Genomic DNA, 14,955 nt, shown 5'->3' with positions numbered 1-14,955 from the left:
GACAGCCATGTTCCAGGCAGGCACCCCAACTACTGGACCATCCTTTCCCGCCTCTGTTAGGCCAGCTGTTGGTCCTTAGCTTAGATTAATTTGAGCTCTTCGGGGCAGGAATTGTCCTGCTCTATATTTGTACAGCACCTAGCCCAATGAGACCCTGATCCTCCACATGTCACTCTATTAGAAACAAAGATTAAAAATAATGCTCCCTTATCCAAAACCCCCCATCCTTCCGGGCCGTTTTTATGCCTCACGAAGACTAAAAAGGGCACATGCCCAATTCCTGCTCCTTGCGCGGGTCCCTTTTAGCAGTAGCCAGCTGAGCTTCTCAAGCAGCTCACTTCTAGACCAACACAATCTGGACACAAACATCTAATCCAACTCCATGCTGCTGCAAGATCATCCCTGCTCTGCAGATGTCTCTTCCATGGGCTCCTTGATTAACTTTGTCACCATTAATATTGCACGGCAGCCCCAGCAGAGGTGGTTTATCCTGGTAATCTCCATAGGTCCCCTCCTCTGATTCAGAGACAAGGGCAACCACAGGCTACGTGAGAGATTTCTCCAAGGCCATTCATGAATGCTCCGGGGTCTCCACCTTGGCCGCTTCTGTATCCTGGCTGCAGCTGGCTGCCTATAGCAGAGACTGAGTGACTTCTTAAAGCCATTGCATTCCCCAGGTCTGTGCGTACAACTCATGGCTTAGCAGCAGTTTATGAATATGAAGCTGGATATCAGCCGCTGCACATCCTACCAGGTCACCCCCAGGTGCAGGTCACTGTTCAAAGTCCTTTCCCTACAGAGTTCATTCAAAGGTCCCCGAGGGCAGCTGGGCCTGGGAATACACATTTTGTTCCAAGTGGTTAATGAAGATCAGCGTAACAAAGTGCCATGTGACCCTGTCCAGGGGGGAGGGATAGCTCAGTGGTTTGAGCATTGGCCTGCTAAACCCAGGGTTGTGAGTTCAATCCTTGAGGGGGCCACTTGGGGATCTGGGGCAAAATCAGTACTTGGTCCTGCTAGTGAAGGCAGGGGGCTGGACTCGATGACCTTTCAAGGTCCCTTCCAGTTCTAGGAGATGGGATATCTCCATTCCGATGCGGCCCCTGCAAAATTGAACACCTGCCTGTCTGGTGAAATCTGTCTGCACGTAGAGACATCCAACATCAAACGCTGCACGCCAATCCCTGGAGTCCAGAGCCCCTCTGAAGAGCAGAACGTCAGCCATTGTCTGCGGAGGCAGGGCCTGGGCTGGAGCATCCTTGACTCCTCTGAGCCGCGGCACTCGCTGCTGGGATGGACTGCCTCCTCCGGTCCCTAGGCAACGGAGCTACAGCCACACTCATCCCGCTGGACTTCTCTGCAGCGTGCGATACTGCTGGTCCCCGAGTACCCTCCCGCCTCCATGAGCCTGTGGTGGGGAACGGCTCAGCTTGTTACTCCCAGACCGAACTTAGAGGGCCATTCTGGGCCCCTCTTGCTCCAGTCCCAGAGCTGTCACCTGCGGAGTCCGGCAAAGTTCACGCCTCTTCCCCAGGGTATCCAACCTCTGGGCAGAGCCGCTGGGGGAGCAGCGAGGTGTTAGCAGCATGCAGACCACTCCAGCTCTGCGCCTCCTTTACACCCACTGGGAGCAGCACTATCTCCCTGCTTTCTCAGGGCCTGCATGAAGGTTGAGTGGCTAACGCTAACCCCAGACAAGACAGAGAGGATGTTGGCACAGGTCGCAGTGAGCACAGCACCCCAGCGCTCTGCTCTCCCCGTAGGCTCCCACCGAACACAGAGGCCAGTTCAGGGTCTCTGCCTTGACAGTCAAAGTCCTCCATGGAACTGGTCCTTGCTACCTAAGACATCACAGCCCCCACGATGGCTATGGGCCACATTCCAGCCATGCAGCCCCAGTGACATCCTCAGCTGTACGTGAAGGATTTGGCCCTGTGCTCACTACTGCAGCACAATGATACAGACATTGACAATCGCAGTCTAGCGAGCGGCCTGCCCAGCTTCTTTTGAGGCAGGAGCATTTGCAAAGGGAAAGAGACCAGATAGTACCATACTCACTACTCTGCTTTCGGAGCCATAGCTATGCTCAGCACTGCCCTCTAGTGGATGAATACCTGCATATGATAAAAGCCCCACTACTACTGATGGCTAAAGAGCTGTGTTTTTTGGAATGGGTCTTGTGTCCCCGCCTCGATGTCCCATGTGGGACACAGGTTCCCATCTCTGCATGCAGTCCATGGGTTTGTGCGATCGATCCCCCGCTCCCCTCCCCTGGGGCGTTCTGCCCGGGCCTCGGCAGCACGATACCTGCATCAGGGTGCGGAGGGACTCCACGTAGGACTGCTCTGTATCCAGGAGCGTCATGGTGACATGTTTCCGCATGTCCTGCAGGGAAGGAAAGAGAGATGATGAGAACCCAGATGATGGCAAACACTCTGCAAGCAATGTGGAACTTGGAGGGCCACGGCCGAACCAGCCCCTGGGAGCCTTTGTTGCAGGTGCCTGCCCAGGAGAACTCCCTCCATGTTATTCTTTTTCAGTACCAGGCTTGCAGTCAGAGACAGCGAGAGAGAAAAGGCCTGAGTGTCAGCATGCTGGGGGCACACAAAGGCCCACGAACCCACAGAAGGCCAGGTCCTCTGGCACATCACATGCACACAGGACGTTTGGTTTATGGGTGAGAGGACGGCACCAAAACCCACCATTTTGGGCTTCATCTGGGCAGTGCAGCCTCGGCCACTGAACACAGACTGTCTGGCTCAGCTCTTACCAACAGAAATATGGTGTCAGCACAAAGACCCAGCTGCCTCAAACCCCAGGGCGACCCCCGGAGAAACCCGGTGATGGCAAATGTCCCTCCCCTTCAAGCAGTCTTTTCCACAACCACCTAGTCACCCTGGAAGCTCCCCCTTTATCCAGGAACCGCCCCTTGCAGGCTTGTCTCATCACTGGCCCTTTAAATGCAGAAGAGAAGCAGCCTACCAGCTCCCTACCAGCTGGTGACTATGCCAATTAGGCCTGATCAGGAGCACAGAACCTGCCAGACTGGATCAGACCAGGGGTCCCTCTAGCCAGGGGCCCATCTCTGACCGTGACTAGCACCAGCTTCAGTGGAAGAAGCCCTGTCTCAGGCAATGGTGGGGTACCCTGCCCCACAGAAAGCTTCCTCCAAGCACGGGGGTTGATCTTCTTTCCACAACTCTTGTTTGTTGTATTGTTTTCTCCACTGCCTGACGCCTTGTGCAGCCACGTGCACTGGTGCCATTTCAGTGTGAAATGCTGCCATTGGCCATGAGGAAACAAGCGGTGCCGAGCCGGGGGCCGGGGGCTGGGCCGGGGACCGGCAGTGCTGGGCGGGCCGGGGGTGCTCGGCCGGGTGCCCGGGGGCTGGGCCGGGGACCGGCAGTGCTGGGCGGGCCGGGGGTGCTTGGCCGGGGGCCCAGGCCGGGGACTGGCAGTGCTGGGTGGGCCGGGGGTGCTCGGCTGGGGGCCGGGCCGGGGACCGGCAGTGCTGGGCGGGCCGGAGGTGCTCGGCCGGGGGCCGGGCCCGGGGCCGGCACCCCAGGGCCCGAGCCGACCCAGGCTGGAGACGCCGGGGGGGCCAGACTGGGCAGCACCTCCTCCCCCCACACCTGCTTTACCTGCTTCAGGCTTCCTGCGAATCAAATGTTCGTGGGAAGCAGGGGAGGGGGCGGAGTTGGGGCGGGGACTTTGGGGAAGGGGCGGGGCGGGGCCGGGGCCCCGTGGAGTGTCCTCCTTTTGGAGGCTGAAAATATGGTAACCCTACTTTTGTTAAATAAACCAGAGCAATTCCCCATGTAGACAATCCCTCCCACGCTCCCAGGAGGTAGGAATGTTTATCACCATCATGTTAAAGTGAGTCGCTCAAGGTTTCATAGTGAGTCAATGCAAGCGCTAAAGGAGACAGGAGGAGTCCAGATTCCTTTACTCTCAGCACTAAACTACTCTCCCTCTCCTTCAAGCAAAATCCTACTCAAGTAGGTTGTTTTATAGACCAAACTTTGTACTTTTAATGGCGCTGTCAGCCCCTTCCTGGTATATTTACTCAGCCTTTCCATTTCTTGGTTTCCCCCTAAAATCCTGCATGCATTGTAACCAACCCAGCTAGCTATAAAATCACAACCATGTGCTGCAGTGAGTTACAGTAGAGAAAAGAGAACTAAGGAATCCCAACAGATGTCAGACATACTAAAGAATAAACCTCCGAGAAATCAGACCACATCTCTTTAAGCACTGCCTGCTCGCTACTCTAGTGGACAGATCAAGACCCCAAAAGCCATTTCTTCTGTGATGTGCCCTCACTCCCACCCCATGCACACACACACTAACCCATGTTGCATGTGTTATCTACCTTAGCAATGAAGTACAGGGAAGAAGAGCGAGACCAGGAAACCCAAATGACAGTCCCTAAGCTTCCCCTCTTACAAGATCATCTTATCTTACCTGGTTTTCTCTCTTAGAGCCCAAACCTCAAAACACTTATTCAAGGTAGAAGTGGTTAAAACGTTGTTGTTATCACTTTTCTAACCTGTTATTACTGCACTGTACTAAGTGCTACCCTAGGTATTATGCATTTTGGGCCCATAATTTCTAAGCAACTCTATTTATATTTGGGTCCCATTTAGCGCAAAACACATTGTTGACAGATAACAGCTAATGATTAAAAATATCAATTATAATAAAGACAAAATATAATAAATACAAATGAAGGGGGGTTCCAAAGAGGATGGAGCTCGGCTGTTCTCAGTGGTACCAGATGACAGAACAAGAAGCAATGGTCTCAAGTTGCAGTGGGGGAGGTCTAGGTTGGATATTAGGAAACACTTTTTCACTAGGAGGGTGGTGAAGCGCTGGAATGCGTTACCTAGGGAGGTGGTGGAATCTCCATCCTTAGAGGTTTTTAAGGCCTGGCTTGACAAAGCCCTGGCTGGGATGATTTAGTTGGGGATTGGTCCTGCTTTGAACAGTGGGTTGGACTAGATGACCTCCTGAGGTCCCTTCCAACCCTGATATTCTATGATTCTATGAATCGTGATGATTATATTTGCCAATTCCAAGGCCACAAGGGACCACTGTGATCATTTAGCCTGACCTCCTGTGTAATACAGGCCATGAAACTGCCCCAAAATAATTCCTAGAGCCGCGTTTTTAGAAAAACATCCAATCTGTATTTAAATACTGTCAATGATGGAAAATCTACCACGACCCTTGGTAACTGTTCAATGGTTAATTACTCTGACTTTCAAAAATGTACCTTTATTTCCAGACTGAACTGGCCTAACTTCAACTTCCAGCCACTGGATCGTGTTATACGTCTCTCTGCTAGACTGAAGAGCCCATTATCAAATATTTGTGTCCCATGCAGATACTTATAGACTGTGATCAAGTCACCCCTGGACCTTCTCTTTGTTAAGCTAAACAGATAGTCTCAAAGAGCTCTATCACTGTAAGGCAGTTTTTTTAACCCTTTAATCATTCCCATGGCTCTTCTCTGAACCCTCTCCCATTTATCAACATCTGTCTTGCATTGTAGGCACCAGAACTGGACACAGGATTCCAGCAGTGGTCACGCCAGTGTCAAACACAGAGGTAAAATAATCTTCTACTCAAGGTTCCTGTTTATGCATCCTAGGATCACATTAGCTCTTTTGGCCACAGCGTCACACTGGATCTCAGGTTTAGTGGATTATTCTCCACAGCCTCCAAAATCTTTCTCAGCGTCACTGCTTCCCAGTATAGTCTCCCATCCTGTATACACTTAGCTGTATTAAAACACATTTTTTTGCTTGTGCCCAGTTTACCATGCAATCCAGATCGCTCTGAAGCAGTGACTCATTTTCTTCATTATTTACCACGCCCCCATTTTGAAAAATGTTAAATAGCACAGAGCCAAGAACCAATCCCTGTGGGACTCCACTGGAAATATACCAGCTTGATGACGATTCCCCATTTATAGTTACATTTTGAGACCTATCCGTTAGCCAATTTTTAATCCATTTAATGGGTGCACCATGTTAACTTTATATCACTGTGTTTTTTTAAATTGAAATGTCATGTGGTACCAAGTCAAATGCCCCACAGAAGTCTAAGTATATTATGTCAACACTATTGCCTTTATCAATCAAGTTTGTCATCTCATCCAAAAAAAAAAAAAAATCAAGTGTGATAGGATCTGCTTTCCATAAACCCTTGATGACTAGCATTACTTACATTACCCTCCTTTAATTCTTTATTAATTCAGTCCTGTATCAGCTATCTCATTATCTTTCCAGGGATTGATGGCCAATAATTACCCGAATCATCCCATTTACCTTTTTTAAAAATTGGCACAACATTAGCTTTCTTCAAGTGTTATGGAATTTTCCTTAGTGCTCCAAGTTTTACTGAAGATCAACATTAATGATCCAGCAACAGCCTCCCCAGCTCTTTTAAAACTCTTGGATGCAAGTTCTCTGGACTTGCTGATTTAAAAATGACTTCTTTTAGTAAAAAGAAGAACAGGAGTACTCTTTTTGCGGATACAGACTAACACGGCTGTTACTCTGAAACTCTTCTTTTAGTAGTGTCTGTTTAATATCCTCCAGAGATACTAATGGAACGGAAAGAGTGTTATCATCACCCTGTGATGAGACTATATCATCATCTGTTTTTTCCCCCAAACACTGAACAGAAATATTTATTGAACACTTCTGCCTTTTCTGCATTATTATTGATAATTCTAGCATTTCCATCTAGCAATGGCCCAACACCATTGTCAGGATTCTTTTTGTTCCTATTATATTTTAAACACTCCTTCTTATTGTCCTTAACTCAACTGGCCCTAGATTTCTCCTTGTGTTCCTTGACTTCCCTTATCAATTTTCCACAATTCCTAACGTCTGATTTATATCATGGCTATCAACTTCACCTTTCTTTTATTATTCTTTCACTTTTTAACTATCTGGAGGCAGGACATTCTCCTCCCTGCTCTAATGGTGGCCAAGTCTGTTGACCCTTTAGGGCATGGTCTAAAGCTGCTCTGCTGTATTTAGGTTCTTATGTGGCACTCGTCCCCGTGGGATCTGAGTCCTGATTTTCTCAGCCTTTTCTCGGAAGGGAGGTGATTTCAGGGTATGTATATAGACCAGGTGAGAAGTTAGTTTTTTTGCCATTACCCATTAAGACCTGATCCAGAGATCAATGGGTAGACACCTAATAGTATGTCACAGGCTTGCCTGGGCCAACGAAATGTCTCATGAAGTGAGTGCGCCCTGATTTCACAGCTGTAAATTGATACTTAAATCAAAATTCCCAAACACAAAACAGCCCTTTGCTGACTTAACCAAAAGGTGCAGTCAGAGATAGGCACAGGCCAGGCTTCTTGGGTTAAGATCCTTCCTCCCCTGTTCCAGCTTCACCCAGAATTGGCCTCTGGAAGAAGCAGCCAGACCTTTTTATCTTGCCTGATGAGCCCTGATTGGCTCCTGCCTGAGAACCAATCCTCATTGTTGCTGCTCTTGGGCAGTCCCTCTGGGCAGCCCTTGGAGGGCTGAACTCAGTGCTCTTCTTCCCCAGAAGATCACCTTCTGCTGCCAGGGTGTGCCAAAGACGTAGGGCTTTCAGGGTGGGGGTGGGGGATGTCACGGGGCTTCCTTGGGCTTTGGACGTGGCCCTCAATCTGCGTATTGTTCTCTGTTCTCTGAACATTCATTGAATACACAGCACGAGAAGGGAAATGGTCTAACAGTGCTCTATGATGGGGGGCAGGCACCCAGAAGAAACAGCTCGGTGCCATCATGTAGTGTCACTGCCAAGCCCGTCCCCCTTGCTCGTTAAAGATACAGTACAATAATAGCCACATTAGTGGGCCCCATCCTGCTCCTGTTATTCATGACAGAAATTCTGCCGCTGATTTCAATTGGAGTAGGTTTGAGTATTTATGTAGGCCCTACAACAATTTGGGCCCTGCTATTTATTGCAAGGCCAATGAGTCAGCAGGAGCACAAGTTAACTATCCATCCTTATTCCCCATGAGCGGAGGGGGGTAATTAGTTTGCCTCTCCTGAGCAGGGAGGTTTAGCTGCCAAAATCAATGGATCTCGGGGGCTCCAGGGGAGATCAGGATTACGGCCCTGTGGTGATGGCAGGGCTCCCCTTGCTAGCAGCTGCCCCTGGAACACCCCTGGCATGGGGCAGAAAAGTCAGTACAACCCCAGGCTATACAAACTTTAAAGCAGATGCTCCACCCATTTATAGGGATGATGGATTCACAGCTTTTTCCCCAGCTCCTTTCCTATTCCCTCCTGCCCATCCTTTCACTCTCACACCTCTTGATCCCTAACCATATGGGGGCCAGGAGGCTGCGATGCCGCAGAGCTGGCTGGTCGCTGTCAGAAACCAGCTCGGCTTGCATCCCAAACTCTGGCAACTTAGCCCCAAGACAAATTCTTGGCAAGGCCTCTTTAATTCCCCACTGTATCCGGCTCGCTCCTTGTATGATGTGGAAGAATATTGGAATCTTAAATCAGAGGCTGGAACAGATGGCGGCGGCTTGGCTTACAGATGTGTCCATTAAAAATCAAAATATTCTGCAGTGCCGAGGGACCGTTCCCCAGGCAGGAGGTTTTGTACCACTGATACGTGTTGGAGCAAGAGCCAGGAGGTCAAGAAACATACTCCCCAATGAGGGGCATTCTCTGTGACCGGACGCCACTGTGACTGGGATCCATCTGTAGCTAACCCCCGCACCCTGTTCAGCTTAATGCTCTGGGTAAAGAGACCTCTCCATCGAATAGAAGTAAGGGACGCACAAGCTCTATCAGACATCCCCCCAGCAGGACCTTCCTGCCAGAAGAGACATTGATTTAAGCCAGTATAAAAGTAAATGCAATGGCTCATCCTAGACTTTACGACAGTCTGAGCAGATGAAGGGTCAAAAGTGTATCTTTATCAAGAGTGGAGTCTTCTAGTCAGGGCCGGTCTGGCTTTATGGCCGCCCCAAGCAAAAAAACAGAACAAAACGGGGCGGCCAGAACGGCAAAGCAAAAAAAAAACAAACAAAAAAGCCCGCGGCACGGCCGGAGCGCGAGTGCAGGGGGACCGGCTGGGGCGGGGAGGGAAGGAAGAGGACTGCCCTGCAGGGCGCTCTGGTTCTCCACGCCGCCGCCCCCTACAGGGCAGCCGAAGCGGAACAAAAAAAAGCGGCCGTGCCGCCCTAGGATTGGGCGGAATGCCGCCTCCAACAATCTGCCGCCCCAAGCACCAGCTTGCTCGGCTGGTGCCTGGAGCCGGCCCTGCTTCTAGTGTCCAGAGGGAGCGGGGAGTGAGTAGGTTTCTGGACATCCAGGATATACGTGTCCAGGATACCTCAGGATGAAAAGCAGCAATAACAATATCATCCCGCTGTCCTGCTCTAGTGCCTCTCATCTGCACACATTAGCTCAGTCATCTACTAAGCCTCACTCCAGCCCTGTGTGCGAGGACGTTAGTATTATCCCTACTTCACCGATTGGAATGCTAATGCCCCAAGCACCCAGTCACACTCTGATTCAAGTCGGTAACGCTGACTTCAGTGTGAACAGGGTTGGGTCCTCTGAGGGCTGCTCTAGGTTGTTGACACACTAGGTTAGTGGCAGAATGGGGAATAGAACCCAGGAGTCCTGGTTTCCGTCTGCCAGATGCCAGTCTCTCCGCGGTAAGAGTTCAGGCTACCGCTAATGAAACATTTAGCATAGGGGTTTCAAGAGGGCTGGCCTAAGCGTGCTCAATGAGCAGATTGCAAGCCTCTGTGATGCAGTGGTGGGGTTTTACCCATAAGGCTGTGAGGACAGTTTTGGATTCCCTGCAAGCACAGGCGGAGCATTTGAAACAATACGTTAAGTCCCTCAGTGACTAGGGCTCCTTCCCTCTTCAGAACCACGCTGGGCTCTAAGGAGAGTCAGAGCGAAGTGCCCAATCTCTGGGAGCAGTGGTGCAGAAGCACTGGGTATAGTGCTGGAGCCACGCCGGAGCTTCGTCCGGTATTTCAGGCACTGGAGTGATGCTCTGGACTGCTCCGGCAGCACTCCAGCCCGCTCCAGGAATGCTGAGCACCCCCAATCCCAGCTGAAGTCAACAGGACCTGCAGATGCGCAACATGTCTGAAAGTCAGGCTGCATCCTTGGTACTGCCCCATTCCCTCCCCTTTCCCTGTCCATCACCACCGCTGTCTCCACTGTCCACTCGGTCCCTCAGACTTAACAGTCTCGGTGTTGTCTGGGGGTTTGTGTCTATCTTTCTCCCCCACACGCAGATTCTCACAGAATCCTGCTGCCTCTTCCCCTGTGAGACGCCCCTCAAGCTGTGCTCTGGGGCGCCCTTCCTGGTGTTCTGCACAATGAAACGTTTGACAGCCAAGCACCGGGGGATGAAGGGGTCATACAGGGAAGAGGATTATTCCCTTCGAAAGCTGGACAGCCACTGCTCCACAAACCTCACTTCATGTGAGATGGAGCTTGGTAAGTGTATGACTGGGATTATATGACGGGGATGCCTGTGATAGCAGAGGACTGAACCCATGAGGTCCCGTCCAGTCCTATGTTCCTACGCTCCAACCCATACTCTCCTTTGGGGTCCCCCTTGTCTCTCCCTTGCTCCAGCGCCTCAGGACTTTGTCATGCCATTCTTTACACTCAGGAAACATCTAGCGGCTCTTACAGGGGAGGCAGCACATCCTAATGGACAGAACACTGGCCTGAGACTCTCGGAGACCTGGGTTCTATTCCCCAATCTACTGGATGACCTTGGGCCAGTCACTGCACCTTTATGTGTCTCAGTTTCCCTATGTGTAAAAAATAATAATGATTCTGATCTTCTTTGTGAAGGCTGCCCCCACTGATCCCTTCTCAGATACTGCTTGTCTCCACCCTTATGCCTGATCTCTTCTCAGCTGTACCAAATTTGTCAGAGCGAGGCTGTCCAGTCAGTGCTGCACACACCTGAGCTTAGGATGACGAATGGTGCTAGCAGCAAACAGAGAGAGCGGCACGTGGCAGAGAAGGCACCACCTGATAATGGCTGCAGAAAGGAAGCAGCAGCAACGTAGCCATTATTCACTTAAAATAACTGCACAGGAAGTTTGAATTTGAGGAAATGGCCCCTCAACCTATTTCTTCTTTCGGCTCCTGATTGCCCTGCTATTCGCACATTAAAAAAACCCCAAAAGCCACCAGAAACTTTTAAATAGCCCGGCTCAGCACAGAAGTGCTCTTTCTAGTCGTCCTTTTGCAGCAAGAAATTGAGACACCAATGCTCATTTCACGCCAGTTTCACATCCGTGCAACTCTGCTGACTGCCTGGAAGGATGCCAAGTTTACACTGGCGTGCGATCAGAATTAAAGTCCGATGGGGGCAAATCAGTTGGTGTAAATGGTCATAGCTCCATTTGAGCCATGGGACGGCCATTGCTTCCCTCAAGAGCCTATTCCACCCGTCCCTAGTTCACCCTGAGATTCACTCCCAAATTCTCGTTCATTTCATTTCACCTCCTTCCTCCAACTTCTACCCACTTTGGCCCATGGTGAGTCATTGCCCCTCTGGTATTCCCAGCTTCCCGTACCACGGGCTGCGACCAGGCCAGACCCGTACACAAAGCACTCAAACATGAGCACTTCAGCCCTTGTGACAGTGCTGGCGCGGGATGGGGAACGAGGGGTTTGCTGATCAGAGGGCAGAGGCCCATGTGCGTAAGCATGAGGCTGGAGGGCATCAGAGCAGCAGCACCTTGCTCCCTCCCATGCTGGCGTTGGCTGTGTGGGGATTTAGCGACAGTGCAAATAAATGGGAAAGTGAAATGGCTCCTGCCAAAGAAAGCTCCAAGGAGCTTTGATGTGCCCAGCAGGCACTTAGAGCCGCACCAGCCGGTGGGAGGAGCCCACTGCACTGATTAAATGCCTCCCAAAGAAGCAGGCAGTGGGTAACAGCAGGTGTCCCCCCCTCGCAGGTTTGCAACAAGCCCCTTTTCACAGGCTGGAGTCACCCACGCTTTGCCTAAAGCCGGGCAGCACTGCCTGCCTGGCACGAGCCAACAGGGCACCCCGATTCGAATTCCACACAGCACGTTGCAGCAGCCTTGATATTCCTTATGGCAACGGGGCTGGCGGAGATTAGAGATGCCAGCACGGGAGAGTCCATCTGGATCCGGGTCAAGACGGGGAATCACACGTGAGGGGAATCACACGTCAAGATGGGGAATCACACGTCAAGCTTGGAACTGCGGCCTTGACCTCTGTTCTAAAGATAAAGGCAGACCAAGGTAGGCGGCAGAAGGCAACAGGCTGGGCTCAGCCCTGGGCCGTACTTCGGCAATGAGTCACGGGCAGGATTACACCTCTCCCTTTCGCTGAGACACTTCTCAGCCATTTGTTACTCAACCCAGGGCCTTGCTGAATCCCCAGCTGCTGTAAGACAATCACACACCAGCCGTGACAGGGCCAGGATTTTCCCCCTTTGTTTCTGGCCACACAGACCTTGCTACCCCCATCCACGCCTTTGCCCCTTCCACATTACGCAGCTGCAAAGCACTCTCCATGGGGGTGCACTGGAAATCGACTGGGGATCTGCAGCTATTTGGGCAAATGGGGTTTCTCATTAGGAGCACATGACCCTAGTACTCCGTGCTTGGCACTGGCTGCCTGCAGGTTCCCAGTGGAGTCCAAGGTGTGGTTGGTGACCTAGGGAGCCCTAAACGGCCTTAGATTCCCCCTTTTTGTGACACCTACGCCCCCCTGCTATGCCATATGTACGGCCCCAGCTGCATCTGCAGAGCCAGCGAAGCTGCATCTCCCTTGATTTAACAGAGAGGGCTTCTGGCAGGGTGTTTTCCTGGAGAATTTGGAATTCATTGCATCCAGGATCAGAAATACCCCAGATCTGTTGCTCTTCAGGGCACGCTGCAAAAAGCCCAGCTCTTTTCTTAGGCTTGGCCCACCACTTTAATGCAGCCACCTCTGGGGAGGAATGCAGCAGCTGTTTATGGCCCCGACTCAGCAAAGCACTTAACCAGAAGCTTAATTTTAAGCGTATGCTTGAGTGCCGTACTCATCCGGGCCTGAGAATGTTGTGTCCATTTCACTGACAGGGGAAATATAGAGACTAATTGACAGACTGTAAATATCCAAGCTGAAAGGTGGCTGAGACACAAAGAACTCAGACCTCTGCTCTTCCCAACAGGTTCAGGGGTCTTTAATGATCAAACATGGCCCCATGGTCTGTATTCATCAGAGATAACACCACCTCCTGCAGCACAGTGACCCCCGACACCCCACCGGGCAGGGGTAAGTCCTCACGCAAAGGGAAAAGTCCTACCTGATGAGTCATTTATTCCAATCCGATTCTCCCTACCTTGCTGGAAAGTTACAGCCCCGCAGCAGGGTACACTCCAGAACATCAGCAATGGAATGCCTCCCGCGGCGCCGGCAAACCCCTACCGAGAGCTCGCCAGTGGGAAAGCGTAGTTCCGACTCCTACCCGGTGCCTGTTCACGGGCCTCGCTCCTTAATTATCAATTAAAAGCTTCTAAACACACCACTGGGCTAATCTGATGTAATTATTGGATTAATTACATGCCGAGGACTAATCTAAGTGTTCATTTTAAGAGGTGCTGCTGCTGCTCCAGGCCAGCCACGTGAGTCAGCCCCGCGGCTGTTCTCCAACCCACACAAACAGCCCGAGCTGCAGCAGCAAACGGCCCTGCGGGTCTCTGGCAGAGCAGCGAGGATCTCGGCCACCGCAGGCTGCTTGCCTACCACCTGCGCTTGTGTCTGGACAGCTCACCCTCCACCCCCTGCACTCACAGGGAGCCTGGCCTGGGTGAGGGCTCAGTGAGGCGTTCGGGATTGGGCCGATCATTACGATGGGCTGCATGCCCACACAGGGGAGGAAGAATCTCCCCCCCGCCCCCGATACTCCTGTGTGGGGTACCCCAACCCGGGATCAACGATAAGTGCTGCACATCTGCTACTCCCTTGGGAGCAGGTGGGCAGGGAACTGGTGCAGGCTGGAGAAGGAGGGGAGAAGCTAGCAGCAAATCGCTGTTCCCCTGGAGCACTGGGGAAGCCAGGCGGGGACTGTGCCTCCAAGGAGCATCTGAGACAGCCCGCCCCCAGCGGCTATTCCTGCAGCTCTCGCGTTGCCCCCGGCCCCCGCTCGGGGCTGGGCCCCATGTCCCCATGTTATTCAGTTCAGATCGCCCACTGGTCTTAGATCTCTGCTCGGGACACGCAGGGCCATCAGTGCTTGCCCGGCCTGGAGGGTCTCTTTCTGCCACTGGGTGCCAGAGGCACAGAAGACATATGCCGGCCTTCTCAAAGGCCCAGCCCAGCCACCTAGTCATCAAGGGATCTCGGTCCAGCGCCTCGGTCTCCTTCAGAGTCAAACACTAGAGAAGGGAAAACCAGAGGCAAGCAGCCTTGCAAGGCTGCAGCCAATGCACCGAGGGCGCCCGGGGCTGCCATGAAGCACTCAGGAAGGGAGAGACGTCATCATGGCAAGGGGTCTACAGGGATGGCCAAAGGAACCAACGCCCCCCAGGAGATCTGGAGAGCCCCAGGAGATCGGTAGCAGCACAAAGGGGAAACTGCAGATTCCCGGAAGGCAGCTCCTGGAAACGGCGTTGGGGGGACGGGATTATTCTGAACGTCTGTTCAGCCACCCACCGAGCCTGTCTATTCAGCTACCTGCATTTCTAATGCCCCCTACCCCAGTGCCCAGGTACCTGACCCCACGGAAAAGCCACATGGCATCTAGCAGGCACACAACTCTCTGCTACTCACCCCACTAGAACCGCAGTTCTGCAAGGGGCAGGGGAGACCTCAGTGCTTGTCTTCCGGAGAACGTCATTGGCTTCCGGTGCTTACAGGGGTGGGGGCTCAGAGCAGCCCAGGCGATGCTGCAGAGGCTCCGATCAGGGATCCAGAG

At 52.1% G+C, this 14,955-nt stretch overlaps 1 protein-coding gene across 1 annotated transcript in view; it reads right to left on the bottom strand.

Annotated features, from left to right (window-relative positions):
• The window catches only part of ARHGEF17 (Rho guanine nucleotide exchange factor 17), a 247,478-nt gene that overhangs the window by 77,291 nt on the left and 155,232 nt on the right, over positions 1-14,955 (bottom strand). Inside the window, exon 2 of the mRNA XM_054015866.1 lies at positions 2,308-2,385. Within this exon, the coding sequence (XP_053871841.1) occupies positions 2,308-2,385 (78 nt within the window). The remainder of the gene's footprint in view (positions 1-2,307; positions 2,386-14,955) is intronic.

This window comes from Malaclemys terrapin, chromosome 1 (genome assembly GCF_027887155.1).
Source record: "Malaclemys terrapin pileata isolate rMalTer1 chromosome 1, rMalTer1.hap1, whole genome shotgun sequence".
NCBI classification, from domain to species: domain Eukaryota; kingdom Metazoa; phylum Chordata; order Testudines; family Emydidae; genus Malaclemys; species Malaclemys terrapin.
Note: the sequence above shows the minus strand (reverse complement) of the source record. Positions and strands in the feature narration are given on the sequence as shown.